The sequence below is a fragment of the Bombina bombina genome, chromosome 4 (assembly GCF_027579735.1).
Source record: "Bombina bombina isolate aBomBom1 chromosome 4, aBomBom1.pri, whole genome shotgun sequence".
Taxonomy (NCBI): Eukaryota; Metazoa; Chordata; class Amphibia; order Anura; family Bombinatoridae; genus Bombina; species Bombina bombina.
This window is the reverse complement of record NC_069502.1, coordinates 860,490,428-860,516,656: the sequence shown is the minus strand read 5'-3', so window position 1 is coordinate 860,516,656 and position 26,229 is coordinate 860,490,428. Positions and strand designations below refer to the sequence as shown.

Sequence of the window (26,229 nt, the reverse complement as noted above, 5' to 3'; positions counted from 1 at the left end):
TGCTTCATGCCATCTCTCTGGTAACAGATTCCAAAGACTAGTAAAGTATTTAATCTGTTTTTCTCCTTTTTTATGTTAAAAAACTGTTTACTGTGTGTAATTTTATTTGTAAAAACTTTTTATTAATAAAGCATTGTGCATAATATTTTTGGCATAATAAATAATTCCTTTATTAAGTGTTGGCCTTTGTCTAATAATTGAACCATGTTACTGAAAGGCCTGGAGTATTAGAACTGTATATTTTAGGTTATTTTCTACTAAATTGTATTCTGAAAGTTAATGTGTAAGTCTGGGTTTTTTCTTAGGATTTTCCCTTTAATAAATTATAAGTGGTGGCAGCTTAGATATTGTAGTTAGTTTAGACTAGAGAGTGTTGTTAACTCTTGCACCCACTGAATAAAATCACAAACTTGCCTGGTGTGGCTAGATTGTGATATATTAGTGACAGTAGAAGGGGTCTGATAACCCTTTCTGTGCCAAATAAGTGACTGGCGCAGGGTTGGATAACCGGGGTCGTCACAAATTGGTGGGCAGCGGTGTAGATCATTTTTATTAGATTTTTTTTTTAAAGTTTGAGGTTCAAAATAAGCATACATAAGTATAAAACAGTGACACATGAAAACAATACAGAATTTGCATAATATAAGAGTTTCGCATTGACAATGGGTAAATCAGCAAATTAATTACAAAAAAAGAAAACAAAACAAAAAGCAATACACAAGCAGTATGCCAGCTAATGTACAACCTTCCCTGAGGACACATGGGGTCTCTCTTGGACCTCAAAAGTAAAAAGAAAAATCACAGAAGGTTATCTTTGATCCTAGGAGACCACTCTTGGGTCCCGTATAACTAACCTCATTTTCCAGTTACTATATTCGTATATTTATTACATTTGTGCTCATAGAGTTAATATAGGACATAACTGGATATAAACAATAGACTGCACCAAATCTGGAACAACTTAAAGTATACACTTGGGAAAGCTTGGTAATATTGCCAACATATTGAAAAGGAATGACTCTCATATACTGTAACTTTTAAACCCTTCTGTAATACTTTAGAGGGTTTCATGTTATTAGTCTGGACCAATCTAGTCCCCTCTGGTATCCAATATTAACAATGGTAGTAGAAGGAACTAAATTTAAGTCCACACATTCCTAAAAGATGAGACTTTAAAAGACAATTAAGGACCATTGGTACATACCTCCGATATAAACATCAGGCAGGGAGCCATCATTAATAAATCTAAAGCTTGCTATCTGTGAGATAGGGAGGTAATTATTAAGCCTCATTAGCAAAAGTGTCAAGCTAGAAACATTATGCAGTGTAATTGATAGACCTATAGATAAAGTACAGAATGAATTTGTTATGGGAAGACAGTAACTCGGCTCTTAAAGTGGAAGCATATCAATTTGGCCTATACCGATTCTTATGTAATAAGGAGCCAGAGGGTCATAACAGTAAACAGAAATTAGCATATTCCAATTACATATACCAGGATGGAAGATAACAAAAGAGGGTGTCAATAAAATAATTTAGCTCTTAAGCAAATGGTTTAGGTGTAAGACATGAATAAAGCATAGTGACAAAAATACACAAAGCAATAAAACCTAATGCTGTGACACTCAGCTTTACTGGCCTTCTGTAGGTAGCATGGGGTTGTAGAGTCCGGCTGCAATATCTTTACTGTATCTCCAATCTAAAGAGGCAATTGCGCTAACAGAGAGATATATTCAGCACCAGATAGGGTCTAGTGCACTATCCCACACCAGCCCTTTTAATCGCTTGTCCCACAAAGGTGTCAAAGGGTTTCATCCACTCATGTCTGCCAATGTTCTCAGTTGTCTGGGTATAGGATTCAAGAGATGAGGCCGCTGTATTGTATCTATCTGCTTCAAATAAACACTTAGCAGTCTCTTGCATGTCTTATCTGCCAAACTAACAGTGTGTCCAGTGCAATCGGGTACTTAGCGCTTTTCGCCACTGGTTTCTCCAAGTGAGAAAAGTGTAGTAGTTGGCTCTGTAGATTCTCTTGTTTGTCAGTCAAGGCATCGGAATGGTGGGTGTAATAGTTAGAGATCTGTTCCTGGGGATCGGCCGCATCCCCTGAGGTCTGATCCTCCCAAGCAGGTTTAATGCACTCCTCATCTTGCCTCTGGCCGCTCATAATTAGCGGTACTTCTGTGTAGGATGACAGAGGGTTAATGGTTTGCAAGCTCTTATACTGCATTGGCGGGAATGAGTTGTCAAAGCTTCCAAGTATTACCATCTCCAAGTCTAGCAAGAAGGCTTGTATATGTTGCGCGATGTCTCCCATGATAGGTAAGAAATAAATAAAGAGACAGTCCGAGTGAAGTTACCTTTAGTCCCAGTTAAGCCGGTAGGTATTGGGAAATGTTCAGAGTATACAGCTGCTAGTCCTGTGTCTGCAGGATAATGGGGAGGGCTAGATGAAGACTGAGGCCGTTAGAAGGCCTCCGCTACGCACCACATCTGTTAGGTCTTCCGGGCTGAAATCTGGATGAATAAATATATTTTTCTGTGCAGTAGCTTCTGGACTGTAAAATATTATAGAAACATAGCTCAGATTATAAGATTTCAGAGCAGTAAATAGCGGTTTTATCTGCTCCTGTAATCAGCCTTAAAGAAAAGCAGCCATCTTGGTTGCTGTTTCGACACGCCCCCCCTTTGTTATTAGATTTCAGTGCTTGTGGATTTGCTAGTGTGAAAATCCCAGTACTAAAATGAAATTGTAACTCACAATTTCCAAAGGCTAAAACTCAGTGCATTATATAGTCACACATTGCAAACAGTCCCCTTCCCTATTCTCTGTTTTTCTTTTCTATTTTATTTTTGCTATGGAGACATACGAGCAGCAGACTAAAGAGACGCTGGCACTGTTATGCCAGGAGCGTGATATTCCAACCCGTGGAAAGAACAAAGATGGACTAATACAAGCTCTTTTTGAATATGATAACAGCCACGCCACCCCAGCGGGAGCCGCAGGAGAGGTGTCTGCAGCTGGGGGCAGCGATTCATCAGGATCTGAGGATTCATTGGACTGTTATTTGCAAACTGTTCTGAAACATATGGGCTCAGTGGAACTGATGCGCATGGAACTGATTACAAAATGTTATGAGAGACAGGCGGCTGTGGATGCAGCTGAGACACAGGCGGCTGTGGAAGCAGCTGAGACACAGGCGGCTGTGGAAGCAGCTGAGACACAGGCGGCTGAACGACAGGCTGAGAAAGAGTATCGGCTACAACTTGTATGGTTGGAGAGAGGGATGGTCTCACCTGTTAGTGAACCTAGAGACCCACCTGCTCCCAGAGTGCGTGCAGAGAATTTTCCCACTCTGGAGAATGATGGCGATGTGGATGTATTCCTGCGTAGCTTTGAGAAAGTTTGTAGACAGTTCCAGCTGCCAAGGGAGCAGTGGGCCAAGTACCTTACCCCTGGTCTGAAAGGTCCTGCACTGGAGGCATTTGCTGAACTACCCCCAGAGTTTGATCAGGACTATGATTCCATTAAAGCTGCATTGCAGAGGAGGTATAATCTTACTCCTGAGGTGTACAGGAAGAAATTCCATTCTCTGCAGAAAGGTTCATCAGAGAGCTATACTGCAGCTGTTGGGAACTTGATGCCAGCCTTTAAACAGTGGGTCAGAGGATTAAAAGTTGCCACTATCGAAGAGCTGGAAGATCTGATAGTGAAGGAATAATTTATGCAGCTGTGCCCAGCAGAAGTTCAAGAATGGGTTTTGGATCGTAAACCCATAACAGCATTGGAAGCTGGTGAGCTGGCTGATTTTTTTTTTACACAGCCAACAGGTCACTAGGGAATGGGAGAAAATCCTTTGCTAAGGGGGATCCACCTGGAAAGGAGCTGCTGCACGACCCCCCTTCACAAAACCTGCTGTGCTTTTGTCTAGTGTGTCTGCTCCCTCTGGGAAAGGAAGGGCGGGTGCTGCACCTGGGCAGGGAGATACCCGCAAGTGTTTTGCTTATCAAAAAATGGGTCACATCAGCACTAACTGCCCAGAGTGGAAGAAACCTTCAGCATCAGTAGGAGGAGGCCGCTCCTCAGGATTATTATCTTCTGTTTTGTTTGTAACATGGCCAGAGGAAAGTACCAATGAGAACTTACAACCTGTGACTGTTGGAGATAAGGTAACATTGGGGCTTCAGGACACGGGTGCAGAAGTGACTATTGTGCGTCCAGAGCTAGTGAGCTCGGAGGACATTATCCCTGGAAAGACTCTAGCAGTAAAAGGGATTGGGGGAGTACAGCCTGCAGTGCCTATGGCACGAGTATATCTAGATTGGGGAGCAGGAAGAGGGTTAAGAGATGTGGGAGTGTCAGATAATATTCCTACAAATGTATTGCTTGGTTCTGATTTGGGTAGATTATTGTCACAGTATATACCATACATGTGACCAAGGTAAACAAGATAAGGGCCCAAATGTACAAGAGACCATGTGTAACTATGCCCAGATATGTGCTGGAGGGGGGAGGGGGGCAGGGTGTGTGTGTGTGACGCAGCCTTTACCTGAACCAGACATGTCTGTAGTGCCCTGTGAAAATGTGGAAGGATGCACTGACAGAGAGAGAGAGAGAGCTGAATGAGAATGACAGTCTGTTGGTGTGTGAACCAATCATCCCTCAGTACCTGAAGTGTGTGGAAGTAGTGCCAGAGGGAGAGGGCCCCTCTGTATCAGTGGTGAACCGACAGCAGTCTGCCCAGATTAGGGAGCAGGGGGTGCTTCAGCCCGACGACCCAGGGGAGAACACTGATAAGGAAGGTGAGGGGCCTAACACAGCTCAGCAAGTAATAATTGGTCAGAGTCAGGATTTTCAGCAGGCCCAGGGGACTGATCCCACACTAGAGAAGATCAGGGACCTAGCTAGGCAGCTGCCTGCTGACTCTGATAAAGAGAGTGTACTGGGATAAAGGGAGGTTGTACCGGGAGTCCATTCCAGTGGAGGGACAGGATCCCTGGCTAGCTGAGAGACAGTTAGTGGTACCTAAACAGTTTAGAGCGCAACTGTTGGGAGTGGCCCATGAAATTCCTATGGCAGGACATCTAGGGGTACAAAGAACCAAAACTCGGTTGTCCCATCACTTTTATTGGCCGGGGATGGGTACTGATGTTGCTAATTATTGTCGCTCCTGTCCTGCATGTCAGAAAGTGGGGAAACCTGGAGAGGTGGGTCGTGCCCCTTTAATTCCCCTTCCCATAGTGACTGAGCTCTTTGAGAGGGTGGCTGTGGATATAGTAGGGCCCCTAGCTATCCCAAGCAGTTCAGGGAAAAGATTAATTCTGACGGTAGTGGATTATGCAACTCGCTACCCAGAGGCGGTGGCCCTGTCATCTATCAGGGCTGATAAAGTGGCTGATGCTTAATTGGGTATTTTTTCAAGGTTGGGTTTCCCTAAGGAAATGCTAACTGATCAGGGCACGCAATTTATGCCTGGCCTGATGCAGAGTCTATGTAAAAAAGTGCAGGTAGAACACCTAGTGACTAGCCCATACCACCCCCAGACCAATGGCTTGTGTGAAAGGTTTAATGGGACCCTGAAGCAGATGCTCAAAACCTTTGTGGAGTCACAGGGGAAGGACTGGGAGCGTTACCTGCCACACCTCCTATTTGCTTATAGAGAGGTGCCCCAGGAATCCACTGGTTTCTCCCCCTTTGAACTCCTATATGGACGCAGAGTGCGTGGCCCCCTTGATCTGATCAGGGAGGAGTGGGAAGGAAAATTGGGTGTTCAAGAGACTTCGGTAGTAGACTATGTAATGAGGTTCAGGGACAGAATGCATAGCCTAGTGGGGGAGGTACAGGAAAACCTAAATGCTGCCCAGTCTAAGCAGAAGCAGTGGTATGACCGGAATGCCAGAGAGAGAGTGTATGATGTGGGACAGAAAGTGCTTGTTTTAATACCCATGAGACAGAACAAACTACAGGCCTCCTGGGAGGGTCCGTTCATTATCCTAAAGAGAATGAATGATGTGAACTATGTGGTGTCTCTGGATGAAAAGGGTAAAAGGCAAAAAAATCTATCATGTAAATATGATAAAAGCCTATTATGACAGAGGTCCCACCGTGTTAACTGTGTGTAGTTTGCCTGGAGAAGAGCATGAGACTGACCCCCTTGTTGATTTACTGGACCCCACCAGAAAAAAACACCCTAGAAGCCGCCCAGATTAGTGCCCACTTAACTGGGGATCAGCGGCATCAGCTGTCTGAGGTGCTTAGGCCTTACTACAGTGTGTTCACAGGGAAGCCTGGCAGGACACACTTAGTCACACATCATGTAGATACTGGGAATCACCATCCCCTCAGACAAACAGCTTACAGGGTATCCTTGCAGGTCAGTGCTGACATAAAAAGGGAGATAGAGGAGATGCTAGAGCTGGGAGTGATTTGCAAGTCCCACAGCCCTTGGGCCTCCCCAGTAGTACTAGTCCCCAAAAAGGACAAAACCACTAGGTTCTGTTTGGATTACCGAAAGCTAAATTTAGTGACTGAATTTGATGCCTATCCTATGCCTCGCATAGATGAGCTACTGTACATGCTAGCAGGGGCCTAGTTTCTTAGTATCCTGGATCTTAGGGGGATACTGGCAGATCCCTATGACCCCAGAAGCACAAGAGAGGTCTGCCTTTATCACTCCTTTTGGGTTGTATGAATTCCAAGTAATGCCCTTTGGGATGAAAAATGCCCTTGCCACCTTCCAGCGGCTAGTTAACCACTTGTTGGAGGGGCTAGTGGGGCAAGCTGTTGCATACCTGGATGATATTGCAGTGTTCAGTGATACCTAGGAGGAACACCTCACCCATTTAATCATCGTATTGTACCGAATAGCCACTGCTGGGCTAACTATAAAACCAGATAAGTGCCAGCTGGGCATGGAGGAGGTCCAGTACTTGGGTCACCTGGTGGGAGGAGGGGTACTGCGCCCCGAGCCAAGTAAAACTGAAGCCATAATGGCTTGGCCCACCCCTAAGACAAAGAAACAGGTTATGTCCTTCCTGGGTACCGCAGGCTACTATAGAAAGTTTGTGCCACACTATAGTACCATAGCCAAACCCCTAACAGACATTACAAAAAAAAAGCCTACCTCAAACAGTCAAATGGACCCCTGAGTGTGACAGGGCTTTTAATTCATTGAAAATTGCCCTTACGGACTCCCCTGTACTACAGGCCCCTGATTTCCACAGGAGATTCATAGTGCAAATGGATGCTTCTAACTATGGGCTAGGGGCTGTGCTGAGTTGGGTGGATAAGAAAAGTGAGGAGCACCCCATTGTGTACCTCAGCAGGAAATTACTTCAACGACAAGTGGCATATGCCACTGTGGAAAAAGAGTGCCTTGCTATAGTTTGGGCCTTGTAAAAGCTACAGCCTTATCTGTATGGACGCCAGTTTACAGTGATACACTGACCACAACCCATTACACTGGTTACATAGGGTAGCTGGCTCAAATGGTAAACTCCTCAGGTGGAGCCTAGCTCTACAACAACATGAGTTTACCATACAACATAAAAAGGTCAGTATGCATGGTAACGCTGATGGTCTTTTACGCCAGGAGGAGTGTCCTCTTTGATACGCAGCTGGAGTGGCCTGTTGCCCCCCCTTTTGCGTCTCTTATTGAGTGAGGTGTTACGAATACCTTAGGATTTAGCTGCTAAGGGGTTAATTCTATTTAGCCTGTGAGCTAAAAAAGATTTGTTTTTCAAGAATTACTGTCTGTGTTTTCTTTGAAGTGCCAGGAGCCTCCTAAATAGTTTCTAAAGCCCCTTCCACCACATGTTATTGTGTATGCATTGAGTCATAAAACCAGTCAACCTGTCAGCTCCAGAGATACACCACCGTGCTTTTTCCCCATATCCTGACGAGGTCAATAAAAGGACATTGGTCTAATGTATATATGTGTTTAAAGCAGATTAGGACATTAAATGAAGCAAAATATGACAACCCTGTCATACTTGGTATCAGATGTGATTCTCCCAATGAAACTAAGAAATTGCCGGTCAGTATATATGAAAATAGATTTACCTAGCAGAAATTATAATGGGTTCTATAATTTCAGGCAAAGACTTAGTTTATTGAAGGTCATAAAGACAGGGGGGTTTCTTAGCCCACCCAGGAGGGTGTGGTCAGGCAACTTGATCTCAGGAAAATAGGTATAAGAATTTTGTTTTGAACTATAAGATTGTTATTCTTACAAGGGAGGCTGTGACAACACAGAGTAAGGACCCAATTGCTTCATACCATCTCTCTGGTAACAGATTCCAAAGACTAGTAAAGTATTTAATCTGTTTTTCTCCTTTTTTATTTTAAAAAACTGTTTGCTGTGTGTAATTTTATTTGTAAAAACTTTTTATTAATAAAGCATTGTGCATAATATTTTTGGCATAATAAATAATTCCTTTATTAAGTGTTGGCCTCCTTTGTCTAATAATTGAACCACGTTACTGAAAAGACTGGAGTATTAGAACTGTATATTTTAGGTTATTTTCTGCTAAATTGTATTCTGAAAGTTAATGTGTAAGTCTGGGTTTTCTCTTAGGATTTTCCCTTTAATAAATTCTAAGTGGTGGCAGCTTAGATATTGTAGTTAGTTTAGTGTGGGTAGCATTAAAGGGGAGTTTGGGGCATTTCTTTTAAGTCTAGTACAGACTAGAGAGTGTTGTTAACCCTTGCACCCACTGAGCTAAATCACAAGCTTGCCTGGTGTGGCTAGATTGTTATATATTAGTGACAGTAAAGGGGTCTGATAACCCTTTCTGTGCCAAATAAGTGAGTGGCGCAGGGTTGGATAACCCTGGTCGTCACAATCGCTATCTCTGGGATCTATTTGTGCCTTTTGTTCTTGGATGGTCTTAATTTAGTTCTCAAAGTTCTTCAAGGGGCTCCGTTTGAGCCTATGCATTCCTTAGATATTAAGTTGTTATCTTGGAAGGTTTTATTTCTTGTTGCTATTTCTTCCGCTCGTAGAGTGTCAGAGCTCTCGGCATTGCAGTATGAGTCTCCTTACCTTATTTTTCATTCAGATAAGGTAGTTTTACGTACTAAATTAGAATTTCTTCCTAAGGTTGTTTCTGATCGGAACATTAATCAGGAGATTGTTGTTCCTTATTTGTGTCCTAATCCTCCTTCTCAGAAAGAACGACTTCTGCACAATTTGGACGTGGTCCGTGCTTTAAAGTTTTACCTGCAGGTGACTAAGGACTTTCGTCAGTCTTCTTCTTTGTGATTTTCTCAGAAAAATGTAAGGGACAGAAAGCTATGGCTACTTCTTTCTTTTTGGCTGAAGAGTATCATACGTTTTGCATATGAGACCGCTGGACAGCAGCCTCCAGAGAAAGTTACGGCTCATTCCACGAGGGCTGTTGCTTCCTCATAGACATTCAAAAATGAAGCTTCTGTGGAACAGATTTGCAAGGCTGCAACTTGGTCCTCTCTTCACACTTTTTCAAAGTTCTACAAATTTGACACTTTTGCCTCGGCTGAGGCCGCTTTTGGGAGAAAGGTTCTTCCATTTAGGTTCCTTGTCTTGTCCCTCCCGTATCATCTGTGTACTCTAGCTTGGATATTGAATCTCATTAGTAATTAAGATGATCCGTGGACCCATCGTGTCATAATAAAGAAAAGAAAATTTATGCTTACCTGATAAATGTATTTATTTTTTGACACAATGAGTCCACGGCCCACCCTGTTCTTGTAAGACAGGTTGTTGGTTATTATAAACTTCAGACACCTCTGCACCTTGGTTTTTCCTTTCTATCCTTAACTTTGGTCGAATGACTGGAGTGGGAGGGAAGGGAGGAGCTATTTAACAGCTTTGCTGTGGTGCTCTTTGCTGCCTCCTGCTGACCAGGAGGTGAATATCCCATTAGTAATTAAGATTATCCGTGGATTCATCGTGTAAGCATATCAGGTAAGCATACATTTTCTTTTTTTTATTGCCTGATGAAACAACCCATTTGGTGGTCGAGAAATGCGTTGCTGGAGAAAATAAAGTGTTGATTTTAAATTTTATCCTTGAAATTTGTCTTGTGTGCTAACTGGGTACAGCCCTGTCGTTTTTACCACCCTGTGTTGAATTTGTTCTGCATTACCAATAGAAACAGGAGAACATTGAAGTCCCCTATTGAACCGCAGCTTGGAATCCCAAAAACGGCGTACTAGCCGCTGCAGAGTGCTAGCCTGCTCGCAAGCACCGGTCACAGGACAGTGCCATTTTATCTGGTAAGCCTAAAATTATCTATGTGCTTACACACCTATTTGGTATAAAATACACTATGAGGCGCCCTCTTCTTTTTTTCATCATTTTCTCAGATTGCCTAACACACCGGGTTCAAGTGGAGCAGCCTTGTTTCAACAAATTCATTATTGAAACCTACACAGACCATTATGCTAAAATCTGATTTGTTCCATTGGGATTAACATCGCCATTAGCGTACAAACATTTGACTTTATCTACTATACATCAGGTGCGCCCCCATAAGATCCCCCCTCTTGGCTTCTTAGTATCCATCCTAGAAGGGAATTTATACTTGTAGCAGATATAACCATAAAGGGTAAGGTAATTTATGATATACATATGAATAGGTATATTTCACTATTATACCACTGAGGTATATATCGATACTGAGGGTCGATATGTTTTTAGTAATCTTGTCTTTGGCTGCTAATAACCTCATAAGAAATGCAAGGTATAGCAACCGAGACGGAATTAGTCCAGTGTTTATAACCGAGTGCACCTTAAAATCTTTTTACTTAGAGTGATATAGTTTATCTCAATGTATTGACATTTGTTTAAAATGTGAGTTTTGTTCTGACATAAGTATATTCAAGCACAAGGTATTTCAGGCCATAAGGTATAGATTGTGTAACATCACAAGAGGATCTTTAACGGGTCTGTTAAATATTTAATTTGAGCGTTATACGTAAACTATTACAGAGTGAATATATATTGGAGATAAAACTGCAATACACCACATTTAACTTATTGCTTTTATAACAATGCAGCTGTATGATGGGACACAGACTCTATGATAAGCATATTCATTGCTAGCTACTGTTTACAATTCGACTGCCAAACCAATGAGATACGCCCGCACACATACGCCCCCTCGATATCCTATGGTAGTAACGATGTGGAGTCGCAGGAGGGAGGAGTTATGACGCAATGCGTCGTTAGTGGTGGGTATTTAAGGTGCGCTGAACTAGCGCTCGGTTTGTCCTAATCATCATAATCACAGTCACATTGAGAAAGGCCGTTTACAGACCGAAACGTGTTTGTGCTACAAATAACCCTTTTCTTCACTATATAGTGCTGTTTTCGCCTGTCACCTGATGCTGATGTAAGCTGTTATCGGCCAGGAAACAGGGAGGCTGATAGCCTATGCAGTGTTAGTTAATTAGGTTGGTTTGTTTTTAAGTGTGGTGGGTGACCCCCCCAGGGTTTCCTGGATTTTACAATATATAGATTAAAAGTTATATGTTAAGTATACACTTAATCCCCCTTCTTTTGCCCTATTTCTTTAGTGGGGTATTGGTGTTTCATAGTATTCATTAAGGGTAGCACTGGTCCTAACTTATGGGTCCTTTCCTCTAAAATTTAACTCCTGCAGTGCCAGTAATCCATTTTTACATATCCACAGAGTATAATCATTGTGATCTGATCAGCTGCATATACTGGTAGCAGTTTGTAGGATCATAACAGAAATCTCACAGCGCTATGCTATCTTTATAGCAGCTCATCTGTATGTTCTGTCTGTATATAGTGAGTTAAAAGGACATTGTATTTAAACCTTCTATAATACATGTAAAAGACCAGCAGAGAAGCATGTTTGTATTTTATGTGGAAAATGTTTAAAGGGACATTGTATTCTGCCAGCAGGCTACAGCATTAAAGATAGAACTAACCAAGCAGATGCATTGAGCACAAAACATATATGCAAAGAGGCAACATTAGTAATAATTACTGTGTGGTGAGAAGTGGCAGCAGCAGTGAACGTGGAAATTGTAAAAGCGTACCAGCTGAATTGTGTATGCTAATGAGCTGTACACGTGGACACCCACATGTAGATGCAGAGATGTGGCCTGTGGGTAAACATTTATTTTTTAGATACATTTATTAAGAAAGTCCAGGAACCTTTCTATAATATTGTATATGTTTGTATAACGTAATTAGGTTTTGACTGTGTGTGCTTGTGTAGTGTGTCTGTGTATTCCACATGCATATCTGTATGTGTATGCAGACCTGTGGAATCTTGCAAATATGCATAATAATAGTGCTTTATTGTCACCATGTCAAGTATAGGGGCTATTGGAATACTAGTGCTGTATTGTCCCCATGTCGGGTATAGGGGCTATTGGAATACTAGTGCTATATTGCCATCATGTCAGGTATATGGGTTTTTTGAATACTAGTGCTGTATTGTGCCCATATCCGGTATTGGGGCTATTAGAATTCTAGTGCTGTATTGTCCCCATGTCAGGTATAGGGGTTGTTTGAATACTAGTGCTGTATTGTGCCCATGTCAAGTATTGGGGCTATTAGAATTCTAGTGCTGTGTTGTCCCTATGTCACGTATAGGGGCTGTTGAAATGCAAGAGTTGTATTGTCTACATCAGGTATAAGGGCAGTATGGAAATACTAGTGCTATATTGTCCCCATGTCAGGAATAGGGGCTGTTGAAATGAAAGTTCTGTATTGTCCCCATGTCCGGTATAAGAGCTGTTGGAATACTAGTACTTTTTTGTCCCCATGTCAGATATAAGGGCATTTGGAATACTAGTGCTGTATTATCGCTATGTCATGTATAGGGAATACTGTATTGTCCCCATGTCAGGTATAGGTGCTGTTGAAATACTAGTGCTGTATTGTCCTCATGTCAGGTATAGGTACTCGGTGTTCTCCACAGAAAATTTTGCCAGCCAGGTAGCATTATGAAGTAGTGTGATTATTTTGTAATATTTTATCATTTTCAGCTATCCAAAACACAAATTAATTGAATAATTTAATAGAATGTATTTAATGATAAATTGTGCAATACATTTAACCATTTTTAATATTGGCTAATTATAGCTTAAGATTGGCTAACATTTTAGTGGGTAGTCATTAAAGTCAGTCGGGTGGTGCACCCGCTAAAAAGGTCCTGGTGAAAACATTGGGTGCAGTTGGAATACTATTACTATATTGTGTTGTTGAAATAATAGTGCTGTTGCCCTCATGTCAGGTATAGGGGCTGTTGGAATACTAGTGCTGTATTGTCCACATGTGAGGTATAATGGGTGTTACTTTGATATGAGTGCATTTGCAAAGCATATGTGATGTTTTAATGAAAAAATTGATTCTATTAAAAAAAAAAAACTTGTGTAGTACACAAGGGAATTCTGGTTGGCTACAATGGGGGTTTATATGCAGCTAATAACGTCACTAAATCACAGCTAACTTGCTTTACTACATGCTGTGCTTACTGATATGCTGTCACTACATGGAATTTGTTCAAGATGTGACTGCTAGGATCAGGTTTATTTATTTAAATTACACAATTTTTTACATTTTATTTTAATCTTAAGTTTTTAAAAAAGACCATTGACACTGTAAATAGTGATTCTTTAGATTGTTTGTTTATTTCAGGCGAAAAAGATGCTAAGATTTCATGTAACATGAAAGAAACAGAAGATCAGTGGCTAAGAAATATAACAGAAGCTGCAGAACAGGAAATATGTGATAATATAAGTACAGGTGAGTGTCTGAGGGACTTGGGGTACAGGTGAGTGTACGTGTGTGGTGTGTCTGAGGGATACAGGGCACAGGTGAGTGTACGTGTGTGATGTGTCTGAGGGATACAGGGCACAGGTGAGTGTACATGTGTGACTTGTCTGAGGGATACAGGGCACAGGTGAGTGTACATGTGTGACGTGTCTGAAGGACAATAAAATACATAAATGAAGACTCTCCTGTTATTTTTGGTGATTGTGATATAACTTATGTAGGGCTGAATTCTAAATACAATGAATGCAAACTACTGAACTGCTACTGCACAAGGGTATGAAATGGCTCAGCACTTTAAAGGTTGAACTTGCTAATTTCCATTATTTCTATTTATCTTCCTCTTTTATTGAAGTAGAAAATACTTTTGACTTGAATTATATAAATCTTTTTATATCTGCTATTTCTATCATATCACTGTTGTACATTCTCTCACCCAGGCAATACATGTTAAGATAATTAAATGGACTATAGTGAGGTTTTAATAAGCAATGGAAAATGGATGTTATTTTTAAGCCCTGTAATACGTCTCACATAGAAATTCTGATTGGTTAAATGAGGCTGTATTTGCAGCTAGTAAAGTAACTTCTTCCCATCTAACTCGCTTTACTGCATGACAAATGGATTTACTGATGTGCTAATGTCATTTGGCATGTTTTTTACAGATGTGAACACTAGTGATGAAAGCTGAGGTCTATTTAACTTAAATTACACATTTTTTCACATTCAGTTTAAATTTTTTTTTTTTTTTTTTTTTAAAAAAGACAACAGAAATTGTAAATAGTAGGGGGGAAAAAAAGAAATTGTCAATAGTGATTTATTTTTATTTTTTTCAGGTGAAAACAATGCTAAAATTTCATGTAACACAGAACAAACAGATGATCAGCAGCTAAGAAATATGCCAGAAGCTGCAGAGCAGGAAATATGTGACAATATAAGTACAGGTGAGTGTATATGTGTGACATGTCTGAGGGACACAAAGTGTAGGTTAGTGTACGTGTGAGATGTGTCCGAGGGACGCAGGGTACAGGGGAGTGTACGTGTCTAATGTGTATGTTCACTAATAAAGTTAATTTTACATATTATATATTGCCTTTTATATAAATTTATAATTGGTCTTTATTACAAGTAAAGAATATATGTTATAAATGCAGCATTCTAAAAAAACTAAAGGTTTTGTTCACTTAAGCAATACTCATTTATATTCACACTTTCTGGGGAACAAGCTCCTACTGAGCAAGTGCACTAGCTCACAGGGTATACGTATTCTAGTGTGTGATTGGCTGATGTCTGTCACGTGATAATGGGGCGGGCAAAAAGGGAGAGAAAATAAATTTGACAAAAAAAATCTGTTTATTTGAAATTCAAAATAAGTGTTATTGCATTGTCTTTTTTATGATGCATTTGTTAATTCTGTAATTGTACAGTATTTAGTGGCTCTTTAAGTTGCATATTAACCCTCTTTCCTGTGATGTAAATGCTCTTAGCCTTTTATTAAGTAAACACATTAACTGTGGTGGTTTGATGTTATTTTGGAAATTTGTCACAAGTTGATATCCTTATGGTTTAACTATATTGGGGTCTTTAAGCTTTTCAGCTAAATAATCCTCCTCATCATATGGTATAACAGAATTGCCTGAGTAATACAGTTGGCTTGGGAGCTGCTGATTATCCCAGAAGGTGTAGTTGACACGTGAGTGAGATTCTTCTCTCTGATATAGATTTTATATATTGCTTAGATATACTACACCACCTGGGGCCATTTTATTTGTTTTTTGTTGTTCTAGAGTCATCCTTGTTTTAACCACAAGAACACAAGCGGTAGTTATAAATATTAGTTTACAAGCTGAAATAATTGTATTACTAAAAGATTCTGTGAACACAATTTTAAAAGGACTAGATGCATTAGGAAGAAAAACATTCATTTCAATTTAGGTTGGTCTTTGACTGAATTTTTAAACCTTAGCATGGAAGCTGTGAAAAGGTCTAGTTGTCACAGTGTCTACTACAAGTGTGGGGACTGACTAATTCAGAACAGTTTATATGATCTTGTGATAAAATAATTATGTAATTAATAACATTACTCCCATTGTGTTTCTTATTGACAGGTGAATTCACAAGCTGCAATAATCCTAGTAATTATCAGAGTGCAAATGCTTCTTTACATCTTCTTCAAAATCAAAGATGCCACGTGGAAAATTTATGTTCTGAATGTGGGAAATGTTTTTTTACGAAATTACATCTTCTTAAACATCTAAAAATCCATACAGGAGAAAAGCCATTTTCCTGTCCTATATGTGGGAAATGTTTTAACCGTAAAAAATATCTTGTTGCTCATCAGAAAATTCATACAGGAGAAAAAAGATTTTCATGTTCTGACTGTGGGAAATGTTTTACTCGGAAATCAACTCTTATAATGCATCAGAAAATTCATACAGGGGAGAAAGAATTTTCATGTTACGAATGTGGAAAATGTTTTATTAAGAAATCAAATCTTATTTTGCATCAGAAAACTCATACAGGAGAAAAAGGATTTTCATGTTCTGACTGTGGGAAATGTTATTCTCTGAAATCAACTCTTCTTACACATCAGAAAACTCATACAGGGGAAAAAGGATTTTCATGTTCTGACTGTGGAAAATGTTTTACTCGGAAATCAAATCTTCTTACGCATAAGAAAATTCATACAGGGGAAAAAGGATTTTCATGTTCTGAATGTGGAAAATGTTTTACACTGAAACCAACTCTAATTAGGCATCAGAAAATTCATACAGGGGAAAAAGGATTTTCATGTTCTGAATGTGGGAAATGTTTTACTCTGAAACCAACTCTTATTATGCATCAAAAAATTCATACAGGGGAGAAAGCATTTTCATGTTTTGACTGTGGGAAGCGTTTTACTCAGAAATCAACTCTTATTAGGCATCAGAAAACTCATATCAAAAGAAATCAAAGTTTAACCTCCTAAGTGCAGAGGGATAGCATGTAGTTATCACCCACACAATACCAAGTGCTGATGACGGCTGCATGTGATCCCCTGGGGTGCAGTGTTTTGGAGCTGTTTGAGGCCCCTTCTGAAACTTAAGCGTTTATGAGATGACCCCAAGACCAATTTAAATCATGGTTTTCATTTTTTGAATAAGTTTTCAGATATTTTTTTCCAGTTATATCAGACCATTACTGATTTGTTTATATATCATTAGATATGCATAGATAAACCATTGAAATGAATGAAATTATTTGGAGGTGAACTATCTCAAGTTTAATTGGTTAATCGTTCATATTTGATCAACTTTTCACCTGTACTTTATTGGAAGGAGAAAAGTGATTACATTAATAATAACAATAGCCATATTATTTATTTTTCATTTTTAGATCATTGTGCAGATATATTCCACTTCAAACAATCTTCTATTTAGTTAACTTCTTGAAACTTAGTATGGGTTGATTCTGTGTACATAGATTTGTAGGGGAGCAATGGCATTAAAGGAAAGTCAAAATTAAACTTTCATGATCCAGAAAGAACATGCCATTTTCAACAATTTTCCAATTAATTTATCTTATCTAATTTGCTTTGTTCTCTTTTGTATCCATTGTTGAAAAGCCTGCATAGGTAGGCTCACTCGGATGCAATGCACTACTGTGAGCTAGCTGCTTTTCACTGTCTCACCCATCGTATTCAGATAGGCCCCAGTAGAGCATTGATCTCCTTCAACAAAGGATTCCAAGAGAGAGAAGCAAATCTGATAATAGATGTGAATATGAAATCTTATGTTCTATCTGAAACCCAAAAGTTATCTTTCATGATTATGTCCCTTTAAGGCCTATTTATTAACTCTGAATGTTAATTTATAACTTTTAGCTGTGAAGAAGGGGCATGTTATTTCTGCAGATACAAATTCAGTTTTGAGAACTACAAAACGAATAATATGTGATAATATCTTCAATATTGAAAAATTGTTCAAAATAATCTGAGAGAAACCTCTTTGAAGAGCATGACATTGTTAATGGATTAATGGGATTAATAATAAATAAAAAAAAAAGATCCAGGGTCCCTACATAGGCTTGAATAGTCAAGTGATTACCTGGAGCCCCATGTGCAGAACAAAGTTATAAATATAACCAGAAGCCCATTTCCTTTTGAAGTATAATTGCTAATTTCTATAGAAAAAAAAACCATGTTACTTCGTAATTTCTGATTTAAAATTAATTTTAAAGTGAAGCGCTGAGCTTAACCTAAAAAGCCACTCTCTAAACACTACCTTCTTCCTAGATAGCTATATTGAAAAAGACAAACAAGACTTGATTTGAGAGGGCGCTATAAGCTATTAGGTAAAATGGCTATTCAACAATTAATATATGTTTTGGATAGGCAACCTATACCTAAAGATCCTATACCTGTATTTCAGGTCTACCACATAAATGAGTTTATAAAAATCATGGGGGATCTAGAAATAGTGCATAAATCTTTTTTTTTTTATAAACATTTTTTATTGAGACAATCAGAACAAAAGAAAATAATACAACTCCACAAGAGTATGTGTGTAGGCATTACAGGCATTTGAAGGCAAACAATAAACCTTAGGCATTGGTATGGCGATAATTAGCTTGATCTTGCCACATACAAAGATTTTCATCTGTTGGAGAGCATAGTGGTGGGGTTGTTCTAAAAGAAGTGTAGGGTCTCTTTTTAATATTATATGAGATATTATGAGTATATGTTAACAAAGTTATATCCCTACTTCATGAAGGAATAGGGTAAAAAGAACATTCCTTGTAGATTGAGATGAGTTTTAAGTAATAATATGGTTAGAGATCTGCGAGTCTACTTGTGATAGAAAGTACATTTATCTAATAGCTGGCGGGGACTTTTGGGTTAAACCTGAAATCTGTATCAGTAATGGGATATAACTTAACATGGCTATTATGAGAGAAGGAAAGATTACAGCAGACAAGAGCCGCTTGGATTGAAAAGAAATGGGTATAGGACCCAGTGTAGGGGGGGGGAGCTATAATAGAGTCCTCTGCATGGAGTATAACTGGTATAAAAGTATAAAAATATGAAAGAGGGGGGGGGAGAATGAGCCTGGTCGGAACTCTGGATACATGTTTGGTGTCTAAAAGGTGAGGGAGGGAAACTTGCTGGTGCATTACTAGACATACCTCAATCTCAGCTATGGTGAATTTGTAATGACTTGCAAAATAAGGGGTAGAGGTGACATTCAATTATAATAGAGTCTCCAGGGCGGCTAATATTAAACTGACCAGCATTAGGTAAGTATAGTTATCGTATGTTATACGGTGAATATAGCTAGATAGATTAGAATAAGGCCAAGTCAGAGCCAGGGAACACCTAAACTGCATTCCAGCCTACCTGAGTGACATAATCTATAACAGCTAATTGGCTAGTAGACCATCTGTGTGTGAGGGGGTAATTGTCGGTATCTAGCCTGGCAAAGCGAGGTAACTGTTATTGGAAATCAAGCTTAGCTGTCATCAAAATTGTTTGACTTCTAGGGTTGTTATGTTATAGGGCTAAACAGTTATAGAGACTAACTTCTCCTAATCTATAAATATTAGGTTTGCTCTGAGACTTTTTAAGGAGCATGGTTATCATCTACTCACAGGCAAAGTTTGCAAGAGGTCCAGATATGCTAAGATAACTGCCTGGAACAAATATGGAGAATATAGTAATATGTGTATCCTGCTATAATAAACTGTGTATGTTTGTGAGTATCACTGATAGGCAGTCCAACCTGTTGTATATCTATATCAAGCAACAAGCTCCTCTTGTCTTGGTAGCACTCACGAATGCTCAGGCTGAGCAGCCCAGGGTTCCCAAAGCAGAGAGTACAGTTATACAGAGTGGCATTTAGAGGAGATAAAACAAGTCACACAAGTGGAAAAGTACATGGGAGTATATAAAACAAACAAATGCAACGGGTTGTGAGGGACTAGTGCTAATTATAACAATTAATACATGCTAGTGTTAGGTTTGTGGGCTAAAGAAAAGCTCCCTGTCTCTCTGAGTTATAACTCGTCATTTAGGGATCAGACTAGTACATAATGAAGATCTTGTATTGTCCAGTAGTGAGGTAATATGGCCCAAACGGTAGTGGTGAGTATAACCTCAACTTGGATCAGGCACAGTCTGGATGTTAGGGAGAATTTAGCCTATTCCTACCCTGTGAGACTCAATTGTTAGTGGGATGTAAGATTCCGTTGGTGACCTAGTTGGTACATCTCTCTCTTGAAATCGCACAGGGCTGACTAATCTGTGCGGTACCTGCATCTGAACTCCCGGTTGGGAGAGCAGAGAAAGTGGGGCTTGCAGCGTGTCTCTGAGTTGGAATGACTGCGCGGGAGGAACCATCACGATCCAGGGTTCTGGATAGCAGCGTGAGAGCAGCCTAATTTGCAAAGTCCCCGGGAGCGGTGAGAGACCTGCGATCCTTGAAGCCAGCCTAACAGTAAACTGGTCTCTGGGACTCACGTAGCGCTGCCTGATGGCCTCCGGGCGGGACACCACACTCCTCTGCAGCGGCATCTCCTTCACTTGTGGGAGGAATTTGGCGAGATCTATGAGCGCCCGGAGACTTTGCTGAAGATCTATGAAGTGAGCTTCTGATTGATGCGGCATCCTGTCTCCCTCTTGTACTGCGGGCTCCATGTCTCAGGAAGAGGTGCTGGGGCAGTATGTGGGCTGCGTCCCGGTAGCGTTATATAGATTGTCCCTTATAGCTACCTCCGTAGTTCTCAGCTCTGATACCAGTATAAAGATAAAGGAGGGAGAAAGGTTAGTGGAGGGGAAGGGGATTCGGGGGGTTCTGCAGCTCCGAGCGTAGCGACAATGACTGTATCACTGGGCACAGCAGGTGTAGTAAAATAGCTGTTAGAGACCATCTAGTTGCAGGTCTAGATCTTGTCCCGTTGGTATATGAGCTTGGGGCCCGCCATGCTGTGATGCTGTAGTTTAATCCGCCTTTATAATGAAGAGGGTGAGAGCTAAGATGGCGGCTTGTTTATCTGAAGCTCAGAGCTGCTTCATACCGGAGCTTTGAGCTGGAGCCTTCGTTCTATAGTCTCTGCCAAGTGAGTTGTTTTAGGAGTCCCTTAGTAAGATATATGTATAGACATAAAAATGAAGGCTTTGCCTAGGGAATAATGGCATTAAGTGGCTTAATATAGGATTAGGTGGAGGAGCTCCATGTGAAAGCGACTGCTCTGCTTGGCGGTTAGCTCCGCCCCCCGTGCATAAATCTTTTAATAGTAAAAGCTATTACTAGATCCCCCGTGATTTTTATAAACTCATTTATGTGGTAGACCTGAAATACAGGTATAGGATCTTTAGGTATAGGTTGCCTATCCAAAACATATATTAATTGTTGAATAGCCATTTTACCTAATAGCTTATAGTGCCCTCTCAAATCAAGTCTTGTTTGTCATTTTGTAATTTCTGCTTATTTTAGAATTGTTACCTAATACAACTATAGATCCACATTAGTTTTGACTATAGAGCTAATGGAAAAAATCTCACTGTATTGTTTACAACCTTGTTTATTTAAATTGTAATTAAATATGCATTGTTTAACATTTTGTTGTAGATTTCTCACATATGATATAGATAAAATGATGGTATAGTTTGAATCTGCTAAAAAAAAAAAAACAATAATATATATAGTTTGTGTGGGTTTCTCACTGACAAATGATTTCCCGTAGTGTTTAATTATAACCAGAATCTAAATGGTCAAAGTAGCTCAGATAAGGGGTGTGAAATGGTTCAGCAGCTAAGGCGTGAAATGTGGACTAAACGTCTTGAGATTGTGATATAAAATGTTTAATTATGTGTATTAAAATTACTTTGCAGTATACTCTCATTATTTATTTTGTCCCTTTTTCATGTAATGTAATTCTGAAAATTGTAGGATTTCCCATGAGTTTCTATAAGTAATGGGAGCTGCCATGTTGTATCCTGTGTCTCCCTTATCTAATCTCTTCTTTTTAGGATAATTAGGGACAGATAAAGTGCACAAACAATCCCTGTGTGGAATATAGAGATTTTAAAACCTGTTACATAGTTACTTTCACACCACACACAGCCTCAATAGTCTTCGGCAGAATCTCATGACATCTGATCACAAAACACTGATGTCACATTTCTTGTTAAATCTGTATTTCTTTCATGTAAGTGTGACATACTGTTCATTTAAGTGGTGTTCACTTTTTGCCTTGTTCCCTATTTAACTCGCTGGATACTTCAATTCCCTGCTTGGTATTGAAGTAACCAGCTTCTCTTGAGCCGTTCTACTACTTGTTCACTAAAGACTAGGATTGAATCCAATTCCTTATCTCACCTTTGACTAACCTCACTTCTTACCCTCTCTCCGGATATCCTACTGTGGAATTACCTGCCTGTTCACCAGCGGACATTACTTACTCCTTTTGGTTGCTGGCTGGACTTGCTCTCCTTTTCCTCAGACGCAGCTTACCAGCTGGAGCTGCTCCACATCCGTCTGCCCTGACGCCACCACTCCGGGCTGCTCAATTGTTTGGCGTGCTTGCTCTGCTTCTTCTCTATCTACCTCTTCATACACTGCACCCGAGGATTTCTTCAAAGACTTCCAACTAGGTGAAGGGGTAAAGCTTTCCATTATTTCTCCTGGTTTCTATATCGATCCTAGTGCCTTGTTAGCTAACATATTTTCACTGCAGTAACACTAGGGCAGCTTATATCCTGTGCGCAGACATATTTTTAACATTAATTTACCAACTCCACAATATGCACTTAATTATAAGTTACCCTGAATAGTAAATCTCTCATCTTGGGAAATAGATATGATATAGGTAGATATAGTTTAGATAACTATCTATTGGACATAACCTCATATTAGAAGGAAGTACTAAATCTGTTCCTAAACAAGTCTGCATTGTAAAAAATATCCTGACATAGAATAGTTATGCTCTATAAAGGTGTTTACTAAACTTCTAGAAGCTCTAAAAATCCTAACATTGTCATGATGAACCCTGGGGACATTACAACACATGTAATGGAGCTCTCACATAAAGTAGACCAATTATCACAGGGTCTTAGAGACCTCCAGGTTGAGAATCTTACATTAAGAAACATCATTAAAGAGGGTCTTAGTGCTGCTAAACCCCCTAAAGATTTAACTCCTGATCCCCCTATAAATCCACCAGATAAATTCTATGGGGACAGGAAAACTTTTAGGCAGTTCCACAACTCCTGTAAACTTATTCTTAAACTTAAAACGTTTCCAAATGACCGTATCAAAGTCCTCTCTATAATCTCCTCCTTAAGAGGAGAGCCCAGAGTCTGGGCTGACATATTCCTAGAAACTGATGATCCCATATTAAACTCAGTGGATGATTTTATTAATGCCATGGCTGACCTCTATGAAGATCCTCATAGACAGTTAACTGCTGATACTAAACTAAGAGGGCTTACACAGAATAAAACACCAGTGGAAGACTATATTTCTGAGTTTGGATTTGGCAGCAAGACTCACAGTGGAATCAGGTGGCCCTAAAGAATCAATTTAGAATTGGCCTATCTGAATCTTTAAAGGATGAGTTGGCTAAAATAGAACTCCCAGAGTCTCTTATGTCTCCACAAAAAAAAACCCTCACATACCACAAAAACCTCTGAAGAAGTGATGGAGATTGGGTTTATTAGAGGACCGCTATCTACAGAAGAAAAATACTGCAGAAAGGAAAAGGGGCTCTGCTAAGGATCACCCAGTTACTGACTGTCCATCCCTTAAAAGACCGAAACTGGGTAAGCTATACAATTCAGAACATCATTTCCTTAACAAGTTTTAATCCTACTTATTTCCTTGTTGCTGTTTCCTTGCAGTGGGGACATCACCACCACAGTCTTGATGCCGTATTGGATTCTGGAGCTTATGCATGTTATATAGATTTGAATGTTGTAAAACAAAATAAAATACCTATCATTGAAAAGAAAAAGCCAATTTCTGTGCGTCTTGACGGTAAACATTTAGAGTCTGGTTCCATTACCCACCAGACTATTCCCCTCTTAATTTCAATACATAATAACCACCAAGAGTTCATATCATTTGACATTATATCTTCCCCTATCTTTCCAATGGTTTTGGGCCTACACTGGTTACGCAAACATCAGCCACTGATACACTGGACAGATAACAAGATTGAATTTAGTTCACCTTACTGTCTTTCCACTTGTTCCCCATCACATCCCGTTTTACACATCGCAGAAAACCAAATACCCTATTACTACTCTGATTTTACACAAGTTTTTGATTAAAAAATAAAGTGGCTGAAGTATTACCCCCACACAGGGAATATGACTGCCCTATTGAGTTGATACCTGGATCAGCAGTCCCATATGGACATATAATCCCTCTTTCGAAACCAGAACTACTTAAGCTCAAAAAATACATCAACGATAACCTTAGAAAAGGATTCATTAGGCCATCTACTTCACCAGCAGGGGCAGGGATATTCTTTGTAACTAACAAAGATAAAACACTACGTCCTATTGTGGACTACAGTGAATTTAATAAAATAACAAAGAAAGAAAGATATCCATTACCACTCATCCCAGAGCTGATTGAGTGGTTACACGGATCTACTATATACACTAAATTAGATCTAAGGGGTGCTTATAACCTTATCTGTGTTCCCTCTGGTGATAAGTGGCTCACCATTTTTGGTACTCGGTATGTTTTATTCGAGTACACAGTGATGCCCTTTGGGCTTTGTAATGCCCCTGCAACTTTCCAAAGGTTCCTCAATGATGTATTCCGTGACCTTCTAGACACATTCATAGTCATTTATTTGGATGATATACTAATATTCTCATCCAATCTAACGGATCACATTAAACATGTTAGGACAGTTCTCTCTAGGTTGCAATCACACCATTTGTACGTTAAACCAGAGAAATGTAACTTCCATACTTTTGATATTACTTTTCATGGGTATCACATTACTCCAATGGGTATATACATGGAGAAAACAAAGATCCAATCCATACTGGACTGGCCTATACCCAAGAACAAAAGGCAAATACAGAAGTTTCTTGGTTTTGCAAATTTCTATAGGAAGTTTATAAAGAACTTCTCTACTATCGCAAACCGCTTACCAATTTTTACTAAATCAGAATCTCATTTTACTTGGAGTAAACCTGCTAATGATGCTTTTTCTTTTCTTAAGAAAGCTTTCACAACAGCTCCTGTATTGTCATATCCCAATCCTCATCTCCAGTATACCCTAGAAGTAGACACTTCAGATTTCACCATCAGAGCAGTACTATCCCAAAAATCTCCTTCCACTTCACCCAGTAGCATACTACTCACGAGTATTAACACCCCCAGGATTAAATTATCATGTAGGTGAAAAAACTCCTAGCAATGAGAAGTTCACTTGAAAATTGGAAACACCTACTTGAGGGTACTTTCCAAAAACATGTCAAAGTTAATGAAAGTAAAATCCAAGAGCTATCTGCTCGTCACTCACCCAGTACATGGAAAGAAAAACCAAAGCATATAGCTGTAGTCCATGGACATGTAGCCTGACTGCAGTGTCAGCGTGACAGTCAGATTCCCCTTAACTCTGGATCTCTGACGCCTGCTGGTAGCATACCACGTGACTTTACGGCATCCAATCAGGGGCAAAACTGGCTCCTAGACTCTAGGTGTCAACAGTTGCGGTCTCCAAGTGTGCTGTGTATGACGATAGCTGTAAACACACTACACGTCATGTGGCCTGGCGTCCTCCAATCAGGAGTGGAGCTTGAACCGGCTGCAATCCAATGGATGTCTGTGGCTGGTTTAGAAACCATATAGATGATAAACAATCCCAAACAGGCTTTGGCTTTGTATTAAGGAGTGGATGCCCACAATCCATAAGTTAAGGCAATGAAAAAAAAGAGTTCCAAAACAAACCTGTTTAAACGAAAATCACATGACTTTATTCCAGTTTAAAAAACACAGGAAACATGTAGGACTTAGTTCATGGCAGAACAAATTCTGACCGGTTTTGGTCATATTGGACATAATCATAGACTAAAACCTGTTATGAGAAGCACCTATTTAAACAGGATGATTCACTTCCTGATTGGCTAAAAACAAGGAAACCAAAAATTTAACTCTATATATACAAATGATACATATTCTCAGGCAATGATAGGCAAATAGAGAATAATAGGACTTAAATTCTAATTATTGACTGGATTAGTATTCACTTAGTAAAATAGTTCATACATAAATAGCAACAATTAATTCATATTTATAGTGTTCAATATTAAGAAGGTACTATAGAGTTTGAAAAAGACAGAAGTTATGAATAATATTGGATATCATATAATGCTATTAGACATCGTATAGAATATCGCTCTGGCAGGTAGCTCACAGTAGATAGCAACACACAA

At 39.7% G+C, this 26,229-nt stretch overlaps 1 protein-coding gene across 1 annotated transcript in view; it reads left to right on the top strand.

Annotated features, from left to right (window-relative positions):
- The window catches only part of LOC128657999 (uncharacterized), a 302,915-nt gene extending 285,883 nt beyond the window's left edge, over positions 1-17,032 (top strand). Inside the window, exons 15-17 of the mRNA XM_053712439.1 lie at positions 13,662-13,769; positions 14,633-14,740; positions 15,905-17,032. Of these exons, the coding sequence (XP_053568414.1) occupies positions 13,662-13,769; positions 14,633-14,740; positions 15,905-16,764 (1,076 nt within the window). The 3' untranslated portion in view covers positions 16,765-17,032. The remainder of the gene's footprint in view (positions 1-13,661; positions 13,770-14,632; positions 14,741-15,904) is intronic.
- Positions 17,033-26,229: the final 9,197 nt, after the last annotated feature.